Genomic DNA, 14579 nt, shown 5'->3' on the forward strand with positions numbered 1-14579 from the left:
TAATCAGGAAGTTCATCTTCAACTTCCTAAGCACTAACATTAATGTTGGTTTCAGTAACGCAAGTCATCACTAGAGGGCCCAATTACCAAATACATCTTAAGAGGGGAGATATATGAAATCTAACACCTTCGTGATACATATTGTAAAAATATTTGAGAACATATTAAAACACCTTTTCAAATATATATGCATTTTCATATAACTAATCTCATCTCAACCTTATCTCAGTAATTGCAAACAAGATTGTAGAACTGGGAAGTAACCTGCTTTTATCTCTTTGTAACTTCCAGTTTGATAAGCTATAAAAATCAGTGTTAATCATGCATGTTAACACAGGTGCATGTTTCATGTGTCCTCCCTCCTGCCGGAAGGCACAATTGTCAATCTGAAAGTGATCAGTGGTGAAGACATGAAAGCTGTGCCACAAAATTTCTTTGAGAAGTTTATTTTAGAACACTGACATATACAGAGATGTGTCTGAACCCACATAGAGAAGGAAAAAGAAACCTACACCTCTATTTGCAGCATCAAAATCACCACACAGTGCTTCAAAACAGCATCTCTATGCTGAAATAAAGAAAAGAAAACCCTACAAGGCTACAAAACGTATGCACAAAACAATGTAACAACATTCGGGCACCTTTATAAAGTTACACAAATAACTGGTGCTGAGGTAGACAATACAATAAAGAAAAACACAATGAACGTAAAACCATTTCGACACCAAGGACGGTCTTGTGATTATAACAAGGCAAATGGAGCGAAAATGGCTGTTTGGTCCCACGTGGATCCTCAGTCCAAAGTATTAATTTGTGTAACAGTGGCACAAATATGGGAGCACTGAGTGACATGGCTACTTCCTGTCTGAAAGCAAAATAAAACACAGTGATACAGCAGCAGGGATGCCGAGTTTTCATGTACAATCTGACCTGAAGAATTATTGCTTGTGATAACTGAAAAAAAATGTCAATGACAAGTCAAATTTGCAACCTTCACAATGTTGTTTCCAATGGATTTAACTAAAGTGTTTTATAATGGGGGTTTAAAATCTAAGCACAGCATTTCTACAATGACCAGGAAGTGTGGAATGTAATTTTTAATGCAATATTTCTGATGTTCTATGAGTTAAGTGAAGGCATCCCTGATTGCCTAAGAGCACAGCTCATAACAAGGTGACTTTGTAGAAAGACACACATACAGAACAAAAACTGATCCCTGTGTACATGAATACAGAAGATGTATCAAATCATTTACATGAGCACCTCTCTGACGTGTTTTTAACGGGTGCATGTATTTAACACTGAATACGTTTCACACATTGACTCACACTGCAAACACGAGGACCAGTACAGATCTTAAAGGTGAGTCTAATCTTACAGTGAGCAGTGAATACAATACAAAGACACAGATACATCTTTTCTTTTGATGTTTTACTGGTTTGTTGTGCTCCATGACTGTGACAGGCCTACAGCTCTTGGCATTAGATCACTCAAAGTTATTTTTCACACTCAAAATGTGGAATTATTATCATCATCGTCAATTATGAACACCCAGCAGCAATGACTACGATTTGTTTTTACAAACATCTACTACTGTATATTTTTAACATAGTAAAATAAGCACAAGAAAACAATTTTTATACACAAATCAAGAACAAGCACAATGCAAAAGTTACCGTAAAAATATTCGCCTAACTTCAATGAACAAAAGAACAGGGGTCACACATTACCCCATACAAAAATACAACATATTCCCTTATCAAAGTGCCACTTTTGGCTCTTGTCTCAGAGATTTATTTTCACAGAAAATCCCCTTTTCTTTTTTATTTTCTTTCAAGCTAACATCTCCCGCATAACGGCACACGAGTACTGCATTTCAGATGATTCAACGCTTGAATAATTTTCACATAAAAAAGATCTCTCTTCGTTTCACATTGTTTCAAGTTTATCCCTCAAGTATCTAACAACTAAACATTTTCTCAACACTATCCTACAATCACTCAGAATGAATGCATATACCCTTTCAGGCTGAAAAAACTTATAATCGCAAGGAGTGTGAATATAATGACAAACAAACCTAGATTTCAGCGAATGGACAATGAGACTGAGTGTGAATGAAAATGCCAGTCTCAAGCAAAGCAAAAGTGTTGCAAAAGTGTGCTTTTGCTTTAGTGCAAAATCGAGAGCAGTGTAGAGGTAGGCCTGAAAAAGATAACCGAGAGGCAGATATACACACTTGTGCAAGGGTTTCAGACTAGTACGGAGCTCACTAACAAGATTACACCACTGAATAGTGTGGTTTACCGATACTGATTAATTCCGTTCTGTCATAGCAAAGAATAATTCCCGCTCTTAAACACAGCTCAGCAGGAAATTAGAGAAAAAGAGATGAGTACAAAAATAAATCTAGCATGTGAGGTAACAAAATTAGGCAATTCAAGTAAAACATTTGAACACAGAGATGTCAGAACACAAAGATAAACAATAACGGCGATCTAACTACACAAGTATCCTCGGCAGAAGCCTGCAGAAACATATACTGCATTTTCACTTTTTAATCTAAAATATAATCTCTTTAATTGGTTTCTGAGTATGAGAAACTATTGTCGTGTTAACAGTTCATTAGCTGTGAAATTCTTTGACTAAAAATGCTTGTATCACAGCAATTTAGCATGTTCCGTTATGACCTTAAGAGTGAAATTAACTGAACAACTGTATTATTTGATATGGAACTGACTGAAATCTAAAGCAAATAATATGGATTCACCTCTCTGGCTTCGTCTGAATGCACTAAATGCAGAATGTGGTCCTTAAAACAACCAAAAATGGCCTCTAAAACTCTGAAAGTGCACAGTGTAGTTATTTAAATAAATGTTCCTGAACATCCACTTCAGTTGCTTGGCAGCACAATTTGGATGTACCTCTGAGAAAATTGTGTTTCATTAAGCACTTTATTCTGCTTTGAAGAGAATGATTAATGGGTCCAAACTTGTGCATTTCGACACACATGTTTTTATTTAAAAAAATCATGAAAATTGTGGACTAAAAAGCCTAATAATGAATTTAAGAGAAGGTAAAAGGGCATGAACTCATCCACTGATGTGTTTATCTTGTATTATTATCATGTTTGTGTTTAAATTGAGCTTTAGTCCATGTTCTTATTTGACTCAATATCATTCTTTAAAAGGACTATTCCGGGTTCAATTGAAGTTAAGCTTGATTGAAAGCATTTGTGGCATAATGTTCCTTACGACAAAAAATTATTTGGACTTATTCCTCCTTTTCTTAAAAAATAAAATAAACAAATTGGATTACAGAGGCACTTACAATGTAAAATTATATGGCAATTTCATAAACATTACCATACTCACGGTTTCAAAAGTATAGCCACAAGACATAAACAATATGCGTGATAACATGATTTAAGTGTGATAAGATCTCCTCTTTTCTGTGTAAAGTTATATATAGTTTCACAACTTCATTGCCATGACACTGCAACGTCGTAAACCCTGTAATCCTGCAAAAAATATGATTAAAACATTTTACATCTCAAATAATCCAGAAGAATTAATGTAAGTGCTTTTATAAAATAATAAGATTCACATGCTTTTAAACCTTCCAAAAATTGGGCTCAATCACTTCATTGTAAGTGCCTCACTGTAACCTCGATTTTTGCTTATTTTTTGTTTTTATGTTTTAATGAAAAGGAGAAGCGTGTCCAATTTTTATTTGTAGAATTTGCCACAATTGCTGTCGATTGTGCTTAACATGTATTGAACGCAGAATATTCTATAGGTATTCTATAGAAATATTCTATAGGTGTTCTATGTTCAAGGAAAAGTGAGCTTTCCAGAGAATCCTTATGGGAATAAAACATTACAAGTATGATAATGCTGTAAATTTCTCAAATAAACAAAGTGGAAAGCAAACAGATTCCTGCCTGTTTTTTCAAAGGGATGGCAAATTTGAAGCAGTGGACTGTACTAATACTTTCTGCAAATTCACATCCCTTTATTACACCTAGAGACATATCACATTTCCATTTCATAAACAGGTTTTAGTGCAGTTATATCCTGTAAAATGTGATTTAAAAAATGCATGTCAATGCAAATGCGAGCAAAATGTCAAAAATTCCACATTACATTTAATCACTTTGAAAACGCCCCCTCTCTTCCTTTGGCCTGGCCCAAAAGCAAACCTTCAGGTTTGTCCGTTTGCACATCTCGCCACATTTCCAGTTCTTTTGTCTGGGTCTGAGCTCCCTGTCTCACACGTAGCAGAGGTACAGGTAGGTCTTCTCAATCCTCCAGTCTGGGGGGACATCCTCAGGCTTATGGCTCTTCATGTGCTTCTGCATGGACGAGAGGCTGGGGCAGTTCTCCTGGCAGATGGTGCATTGGTATGGTGAAGAGCCGTTGTGGGTGCGCAGGTGTTTGATCATGGCCGAGTAGTCCCGTGAGCGCTGGTGACATAGCTTGCACTCAAACGGCTTCTCACCTGCGGAGAACAAAATGTTTCAAATCACCAATAATATGACAGAGTCGGCTGTGTAAACTTAAAAAATCAGTTAAACAACTCATGAAATGGGTTAACGATCGCAGTTTTCATTGCTGTGTTTATGTATTTCCTTTGTCATATTGACTTTTCTATTGTTTACATCACAGCCATTAACATGGTTACAGGAATGTGTGGAATGGAATCCTAGCAAACTTATTGAATACTGCACATTGTATAATGTATACTGCCGCATACTACTTAAAAAAATATTAAGGTAAACAGCAGACATTACTTAATGAAAAATAATTTCAGTAGTATGATCATTGTTGTCATGTGAACTCATCCCATTTCATGTAAGTGACATCCAGTTATCATCTAGGAAATTATTGTATATTTAGCATTTTTAATGCAATTTTGTGTAAAAATGTCTTAACTTTTTGTAGATAATCACATCTGTAATAATTTTAGGTTCTGTCATGACATGGAAATGGTAACCAACGTCTTGGTCTCTGGGTCGGGCCTCTCAGGACTGCTTGGGAGCCTTCCGGGACCTCAAAGGGGTCTGTGAGACGGGGGGGGGCGTGCGCTTCATGCGGGGCACTCGACGCAGGGGCTAAGAGCTGGGCCCAGGTTGAGTCGGAGCTGCGCGTTTTTTGGAAGCCGCAGGAGGACACCCTTCACCACTGAGAACTGCTGGGCAAAGTCCTCGACGGTGTCTCGGTAAAGACCGAACTGGGAGACAGGTGCATCGAGGAAGCTTGTCTTGTCCACTTCACACATCTCGACCAGGTCCAGCTATAGATGTCGTTCCTGAACCACAAGAGTGGCCATTGCCTGCCCGAGTGACCACGCTGTGACCTTCGTGGCCCCGATCTTTAAGTGCCTTGGCCTGGTGAACTTGCAGGAAGGCCATGGCATGCAGTGCGGAAGTGGCATGTCCGGTGGCGCTGTAGGCTTTGGAGGTCAATTAAGACGTCATCCTCGGAGGGGGCTGGGGGCGGGTGGTTCGCGGGGGCATACCCGGCGAAACCGAGCCCGCTGCCATCCCCAAATCACCTCAATCGCCAGCCGGGTCGTCCTCAATCCGGTGGGAAGAAGGAGCGAAGCGGGGGGCGGCTGGAGTGGCGTTGCTTCAGAGGATGGAAAGCCGCGACCGCAATGTGCCCATGGTCATGTTCTCGCAGTGAGAACATGAGCCATCCACAAACGATGTATCGGTGTGATCGCTGCCCAGACACACGAGACCGGAGAGCACTCTACCGCATCCAGGAACTACACAGGTGCGGAAGAGCATCTTTATAAAGACTTGTCCTGAAAAGGATGTTAAACGCCAGCTGTGTATATGCTCTTTTAGAGAAAATAACTCTTTAGAGAAATAAACTCTTTTACTGCGCTGTCGAAGCGCCCAGGGGCAAAGCTGCACTGCTGTGCAGAGAAGGGAGAAAGCCGCTGATATGTGCCGTAGATCCAACAGCAATTGCTATTCAGAGATGGGAGGAACAGTGTGTGACTCGCAGCTCGCTGCATACACAACCAGTCGGCTCCGAAGAAACTTTCCGAAGAAACTTTCAGCATTGACTAATGAAATCAATAGTAACATGTTTATTTTTCCCACATTAGTGGACATGTGGCTCCGCCTACTGGCTGTGACAGGTAATATTGAATGTGTGTTAAGATGACCCCTGCTGTCCAGGATGGGAACAACAGATGTGTATAGCCATGGGCGTGCTGGCTGATGCAGAGCAGTGCAAACTGAGTATTGATCTAGGATTGACAGCAAGTGTAAATGCCAGTGATTCTCTGGCTGGTAGTGTGAAAGAGCGGTGGCCTTTCAGCTCAGAGTTTCTGCTCTTGTTATCTTCACCTGTCTGATGTTTTGGCCGCAGCCCCAGTTGACACAAAGACAGCAATTATTTGACAGGCCTCCTGATAGGTTTGCTTTAACAGCTGCCTTATTGAGTAGAAATCAGCCTGTAATTCCAGCTCAGCTGAAAGACTTAATATGCTACCAAGGCCAGACCTTGACAGAACAAAACAGAAACAAGGAATTTAATCTAGTGTGGGCCTGAAAATGTCAAGATCTGAATTAATTAGCCTAAAACTGAGGCCTTGATGTAACATAACACGAATAATTTATCATTTTATATATAGCTTTTGTTTTTTGTGCTGTCATATTCGCTAGGGTTACACCAGCTACAAGACAGGTCAATAAATTCTGCCACTTGCAGGTTAAGTCTGTGTCGACTACTTCAGTTATGCATTTGGTGACATGAAAAACATTCTTCTTTATCCTGGTGTTTTTGTATGAAAATATATTTGGTTTTACGAAAAAGTAAAAATAAAGTGAACCCATAGCCATTTGTGTTCACATAACATGTTGTGAGCAGCATTGCATGTGCAAAATGTTTGGCATAGAATAGTAGAGGCAGACAGAAAAGTAGGGGAAAGTGATCTGGACATCACACAGGCCAGATTCGAACCCTAGTCCCTGAGGCAACAGTTCTTATACTGTATATGTCAGGAGCAAGTGTGCTACCTTATGTGCCACTGCTCTGGAAATCACAGTAAACATGCAGCAATCATGAGTTGGTCTGCAGGGCTGAAAAGATGAGGTGAGGATGCTATAAAAAAAAAAATGCTAAAAAGCTTTAGTGCTGAATGTGCCTGACCTGTGTGGACACGGTAGTGGGTCTCCAGCTGGTGCTTGAGGCTGAACTTCTTGCCACAGCCATTACATTCATAAGGCTTCTCTCCATTGTGGATGCGCTTGTGTCCCTTCAGCGTGCTCTCATCACGGAAACAGCTCCCACAGAACTCACACTCAAATGGGTGGTCACCTGTTGTTCAGAGGACATACTTAGTGTACAATAATAAAGACTTTCATTTCTAAAGGAGTACTTCAGATGTAAATTTTTTAAATTAAGTTTTTTAAAACAAAGAAATGTTAAAAGAAAAGATTTTACTACATCTGGTCACTAATCAACTATTTGCACTTCTGTGACATCGACATGTTAACTTCTTTGTACAAAAATCAGATTGTTGTTGATATAAACGTCAATGTCAAAATCTTTATTAAATCCAAAAAATAAATAAAATAATGCAAAACAGAAGCATTTTTACTAGTGTTTTATTAATGCAGTGTACTACCTGAATAATATGCTAAATAAAATAAAATAAAAAAATGTAATAAACTTAAATAAAATTGGTTTTATTTTGAGTTGGAAAGCACAAATGAGATTTTTTGAAATACGGCATGATGTGGTTACAATGTCAGAGCTGTGTGGTAATTTGAAATCTAATGTGTTGATTTTCTTTCAGTTCAAAAGTACACAGTTCATTTCTTTTCTAGAAACCCAGTATCTGAACCATACTGGAAAATCCAACTAAAATCAGCTTCTAATGCTTGCTGGTTTAACATAGTTTCTAGTTGGTAATTTATGATAATTAGTTATTCCAAGCTGTTTTCGGTGGTTGATCAGCTGGATCACCAATTGGTGGGATTCAGGTCAGCATGGTAGACCATCTTTGACAACCTGGTAAGGGCTCTTAGTCTACCTTGAAGTATAGGTCTCTGTGAAACATCTAATGGACATTTCTCAATCTGTGGGTTTTTTCAAATCGGGATGGGCATTTTTCAACTATCCAATGAAAATAGGGAATATCAATTTAGTAATTAGTGGGCATTTCCAAACCAGGATGGGCATTTCTGAACTATCCAATGGAAGTAGGGAATCTCAACGTGTTAGGCAAACTGTGTAAAGCGGTTTGAAAATGCCCACTGATTGGAAAACACCTTTTTTGTTATGCAGAGGCACAAGTCTCACTACCTTGGATAAGCTGGTGGGTACTGTGGTTGAGCTGGTTAAACACACCAGCTAGACCACCTTACATGGGTATGGCATACAATGGATTTTCCAGGAGAAAAGGCAATCCATAGTACAGTTGTCGACAACAAAACTAACATTTCCTTAGTGATCACAAAGAACCGTTTTTAACACACATCGATGTATCACACAAATCAAGACAGACAGATAGTTACGCACGAATGATAGAGAGTTATTAATATTGAGTAAACATCACAAGGTTCTGAAAGGGAATTATCCGCCGTGTTTCTCTTTTGTTGGCAAAGTCAATGATCAGTGAGAGTCTGATACTATGTGGTGATTTCCAACAGCAGCCGGTTGCTAATTGCTTTCTTGCTCAGACTAACAGCCTCTCATTTCTTTTCCAAAGACAGCAGTGCCATATAACACTCACAATATTTAATGCATATCAGCTCGTGCGCCGCAGCTTTAATGTCATCGCCAGTGACCTATGCTCTTCATTATCTCCTTGTCCAAGTGCTAGCCGTGCCCAGGAATAAATTGTGTCTCTTGTTATATTCTGTCATGCTCTGACTTAAACCCTCCTCTTAAGAGACAATGCAGAAATTCCCAGTGCACGTTCTCTAAGCCAATCGCAGCCAGCCATTCACATTCAAATACACTTCTGGATGAGATGAATGGGTTTCTATCTTGGATGCAAGAACAAAGTGGGGAGGGGGAGATGAGATCCCTTGTGAGCAGATATAAGATGATAGATAGAGTGGCAGTCTTTATGCATCTGTATCAACTTATCCGATGCACCTTCTGAAAAGCCCTCCAGCCTGTCTGTCATTAAAGTTAATTGCCCAGAGGCAGGCAGCAGGCAGGCCAGACTTGCGACACCAAAGGCATGCTAATGCGCTAAAGCCGTCTACTCTGTGCGCATTCTGAACACATCACTCACATCAACTGCACGCCACGTACATTGGAGGAAACGTATACAGGTATCACGTTCCAATGTAAATGTAAAATTTCAATTTTGAAAGTCTGCTCTTTGGTGATGATTTCATAAACACTGCTGAAATAATTTTTTTATCGAGTAGTTTTGTCTTGTTCCCCTTCTGTCACTCACTCAACATTGTTTCAGTGTAGTGGCACTAGGGGTCGTTCTCGAGACCCTGAGAAACCTTCAGATCTTTGAGAAAAGGCCAATGAGAATTGGTGAGTAAAATTTGCATGCCACCCCCCCGACATATGGTTATAAAAGGGAGGCTGGAAAGCGGATTAATTCAGAATTTTTCTTCGGTTGCAAGCAGAATACTACTACGAATCCGCTGAATACTACTACGAGTCTTTTTAAAGATGCCTTTCTGTCTTTGTGCAGTTCAGGGTTTCACCTCTCCACCTCTCACAGCCACGATCACTCCCTTACGTGTCAGGGCAATAAACACGTTGAGAAACCGTTCATGGATGGTTCATGACCTCATTGCGAGAGCATGACCATGGCAACGTTACTGTCACGGCTTTCCTTCCATCGAGGGAAAGCCACTTCAGCTTGTGGGTTGGATGAGATGTTGATTGCTGCATCAGAGAAGCGTCTTAGTGATGTCAGACGCCGAGGACTCGATCGGGTTTGCGACTTCGGGTCTGAGCCCGATACAGAACTGACCAGCATGCTTGCCTGGGCCGCCGCAAGTGTCGATAAAGTGGAACCTTCCACCCGCCCCATAGCACTCGCGGCTTGACGGCTGGTTCGTTTGTTCGGCGTGCCGCTTGCGGCCATGTACACCCCCCCCCCAGTCCCCTTGTTCCCGGAGGTGCACGAGGAGCTAACGAGGTTGTGGAGGGCACCTTTCACTGCCTGAACATGATCCTTCAGATCGTCCGCTCTCACTACCCTTAACAACGGATTGGCTGAGGGTTATGCCGCGATATCCCTGGTGGACAACGCGATCGTGGCTAAAAGAGCTTCACGAGGGTAGTGACTGACCTCAGAGCACCGCTCTCAGATACGCTCCCCCTTCACGAGGCCCCACCCCAGGAACGTCGGATGTGTTCCTTCCGTTAGTGCCTCTTGCACGGAGTTTGGGCGTGTGGCTGTTGCTCTCCAACCCTTCGCGCTGGTTGGCCAGAACCATCCAACTCGGCTATGCGATTAAATTCGCCAGGCGCCCACCACGGCGTTATCTTCATGTTAGTGAAGGACGAGTGCGCTGCCTTGTGTCACTACATCGACACAACTTCTCATTCCCTCCATTAGGGAACGGAGATTACGACAGTAACCGAGACGTTTTCCATATTTGTGTTCTTGTTTTCCAGTAAAAATATGAAACATTCTTAAAACACGATACATTTATTTAAAAGAATTGCATAATAAGTATGACTTGCATAATTATTAAGACTTGCTTTCAGAGAATATGTATCTTAAATTAAGTTTATTTTTCATCCTCCATTGGCCAATTGTTTTTCTTGTTTTAAGCACAATTTGAAATGGAATTCAAATATACTTTAATCCTACACAAACCATCCCATTCATTTGAGATATATTCTCTTAAAATTGGTCTTATCTTTTAAGCAAATTTATCTTTTAAAGATGTTTTTAATGAAAAAAGGTGAACAAATTTTTTTGTTTGCTGTTGCTGTACATCAAGAGGGATGCTCATATTAAAGTGCATATTAATTACTGCATGCTTCAAGTTACATTAATGCTAGCCCTCCATAATAAATGAAAAGGGTCGAATTTTACATACAAATTCTTAAATATTGAAAAAGCTATACCCAAGCAAGCCAAGGCCAAATGATCTGGAGAGAGCTGTCTGTGCCATAAGCAATGCTCTCTTTGCTCTCTGTACTATCAAACACAGCTGTGAACATAGACAGCCGCCACTGTCTGCAAATGGCCTGGCAGTGAAATGGAGAGCGAACAGGAATGGCATATTAATGAGAACAGGCTACATGTGCAGAATGAAGAAAGGGGAGACTGGAGACTCATGCATCCCTTTGTTGGATTTGCTCCTCATATCATAAATACCATGCAGATCATATGAAATATAAATGTAGATGTTAATCAAAGATGCTAGTCAGGTGAAAACACATGTTACTTAAACATATTCTCCCATGATCAAACTGCCATCAACATACATTTTATAGCTCTTACTGAATGTAAAAATGTCTCATTTGTTTCTATTTTTATTTCTCCTATGGAACTTCAGAAGAAATATAATAAAGTTATGTACTGTATGTATGTTATAGAGACCTCCAATATGTCTCCAGTCATTTAAAAGTGTAATTAAAAATGTTCTTCCAGTTCTGCCAGCAGATATCGTCTGCTTGAATCTTCAATTTGCAGTACACGACTCCAAAATTGTTGAAACACAGTGCTTTAACTTTGTCTGTTTCCTCTGTTTGTATGTTGTAAATGACAAAAAACAAAACAAAAACACTTTCAATGTATTCCAATTCAAATAATAAGATTTAAAAAAACTGATTTGGATTGTTGAGATTTCTAGTTGACATTTACTCAGACAATTTGGAACATCAAAATGTGCTTTGAGATGTTTTGCTGGAGCTACTCATGTACCCAGTGTTCTGTGGTGAGATGGAGCACATACTTAATGCCTTTGCTCTTTAAAAAAAAACACCCTTCCTTCATTTCTGGCTCCTCTTATCAAAAATGTACAAGTTGAGTCTAGACTTCAACTGTCTCTGACAATCTTTCTGGTATTTCAGGTCAAAGAGAGTGAGCAAAAAATAGAGAATGGAGCACTCTGGCAAGCAAATGGATCAAGTCAATTTGTGCACACTCTGACTGGTGTTCAGTGTATTTCTATACCATATAGATTCTGTTTTTGTCTTGTTGTGAAGGACAGTACAGAGATAACTATATTAAAAGTGTTTACACAAAGTGAACTGATGTGGCTAGTTCTAAAAATAAGCACCAAAACATTTGGGAGAATCATGTTTATATAGTTCAACCTGCTGCAGTCATATGGGTAAATGTTATCAATATTACTTAATTCCTTCTTACAATTCATCCATTATTTTTTCATTTGAAATTTGAGTTCACACACTCTAAGATTCTAATATTACACAAATGGAATGGTGAAAAACCAACATGGTCACATGAGAAGCCTGCATGTTGTTTTCAAGAGTTAGAGCAGCCTAGGATCAGCCATATTACGCAGACTCAATGACAATCTCCCACCACACATTTTTGCATCACTCCAGCATGTTAACCATTCCCAGTGGTGTGACCGGAAGCACGCTGTGTCAGTTGCATGGGAGACCTGGGTTCAGATCCAGCATTGAAACAAGGAAGTAATTGTGTTCACTCTATCAGTGACGAGCATGATTCAGAGATTACATTCTTTCCTCAAACATTCACTGTTGGTTAGGTTAAGGGTTAGGACGTTCAGTTTATACTGTAAAAAGGTACTCCTCTTCACTGTATTACATCCTGTACAGTTGAAAACAACTCGCTTTTGGCTCCCCTTTGTGGACACTTTACCCAGAAAATGGAACTCATACGTGCCCATATACCCAGCAACACTTACCACTTTGGCCACTGGGGGAAGTGTTTTGAATTTCAGTAAGCACAGACTGATTTTAGCTAGTCAGCCTACTGATTCTGTGAGATCAGTTTGGAAAAAGAAGTATGTTTCCACATATTCAAGAAGTAGTAATAAATATAGCCTTGCCTGCTTTCCAACAGCATATAATAAAAGAAGACTGCTGCCCATTATGTGCGCACGTTACCACTTTGTTAGGGGTCTATTGTTATGGTGGCATTGAAAAGTAATAATATGCACAAGACTTTAACCTGATATTCAAAAGTTTTGTTTGTTACAATCGTTTATATAACCTTAGAAAGATTACAAGAACATTCTCTTCCCCAACTTCTGTTAAGAACTTCTTAAAATCTGGATCACTTGCCCTACTCTACGCTATATGCATGTGAAATGTCATTAATTAGCTTTTAGATGACTCAGATATTAGATCTTTGTGAGCGAGGTTTCAGGTGAAGCTTACCTGTGTGTGAACGGAGATGGCGTTTGAGCGCCGTGTGGCTCGGGAAGGTGCGTTCACACTCACTGCAGATGTAGCTGCGCATACCGGCATGAATCTCCATGTGCTGCTGCAAAGCCTTCTGTGTCTGGAAACGCTTGCCACACAACAGACAGAAAACAGCCATGTCTGAACCTGACAAAGAGACAAAAAATGTGTGCAATTAGTATTTAGGGTAAAGCATGCAGAATTTGATTGCATTCACTTAGCAACTAGCTAAATTGTAGAAAAATTAATGAACAAGTTCAAAAACTCCATAACAGATGCGGTAAAAAGACATACTGCCTTAGTTTCTCTTTTCTCCACAACAAAAAAACAGTGCTTTTCAGTATCTATGGCCAATCAATAATGTATCTTTCAAGTAAAGCTCTCTCTAATTTAAAATCTTTGTCAAAGCCCAGTGGTAGGCCCATGAACCACAGGCAGGGACTGACTTTTTACTCAATCAATCAGCATTTACGACAGCTTAGAGTCGAAAAAATAAATAAAAATCATTAGTGCACAAGACACATAAAAACGAGCCTCTCGACTTTATCACTGACAGCATGTCTTTAATGTGATTTTTGTGTAAATGTAGTCGGACAAGTTGCCTGAGCTCTCTCTGTACCCTTCTCTCCCAGTTTAAGGGCTGACATTGATGGGGGCATCGTTACGAAGGGCCATTGGGGACTGAGAGATGAGATTCATAAATGAATTTTTTTTTGGACTAATTTACAGTGGATTCCAAATATCACAATGAAAATCTGGATTCAATTAAACCTGAAAATAAATCTAGTTTAACTTAAGTTAACAGTTACAATGTAAAATATTTACAATTCTGCTTAATGGTATTTCAAAATTCATTGTTCACTGTATGCCAAATTCATTGTTTTGTTTTTTTCAACATGTTCCAAAAAAGTTGGGACAGTCGAGTGTTTACCACTGTGAAACATCACAATTTCTTCTAATAACACTTATTAAGCATTTGGTCACTGAAGACACAAGTTTTTTAAGATGGTGTGCTTAATAATGCACCACACATTCTCAATTGGAGATGGTCAGGACTGCGGGCAGGCCAATCTAGCACCCACACTCTCTGCTTACACAGCCATGCACTTGTAATCTGGGCAGTGCGTGGTTTGAAATTGTCCTGCTGGAAATTGCAGGGGCATCCCTGGAAAAGACAATGCTGGATGGCAGTATTTGTTGCTCCAAAATTTGTACATACAGTATCTG

General features: G+C 39.8%; 1 protein-coding gene across 2 annotated transcripts in view; it reads right to left on the reverse strand.

Annotated features, from left to right (window-relative positions):
* Nucleotides 1–436: 436 nt before the first annotated feature.
* LOC127631575 (zinc finger and BTB domain-containing protein 16-A-like) overlaps nt 437–14579 on the reverse strand; it is a 100366-nt gene continuing 86223 nt past the window's right edge. For both annotated transcript variants that reach the window (XM_052109758.1, XM_052109757.1), the window contains 3 exons: nt 13329–13499; nt 7167–7334; nt 437–4497 (listed from right to left, as the gene is read on the reverse strand). In XM_052109758.1, the coding sequence (XP_051965718.1) occupies nt 4268–4497; nt 7167–7334; nt 13329–13499 (569 nt within the window). In that variant the 3' untranslated portion in view covers nt 437–4267. The remainder of the gene's footprint in view (nt 4498–7166; nt 7335–13328; nt 13500–14579) is intronic.

This window comes from Xyrauchen texanus, chromosome 38, assembly GCF_025860055.1.
Source record: "Xyrauchen texanus isolate HMW12.3.18 chromosome 38, RBS_HiC_50CHRs, whole genome shotgun sequence".
Taxonomy (NCBI): Eukaryota; Metazoa; Chordata; class Actinopteri; order Cypriniformes; family Catostomidae; genus Xyrauchen; species Xyrauchen texanus.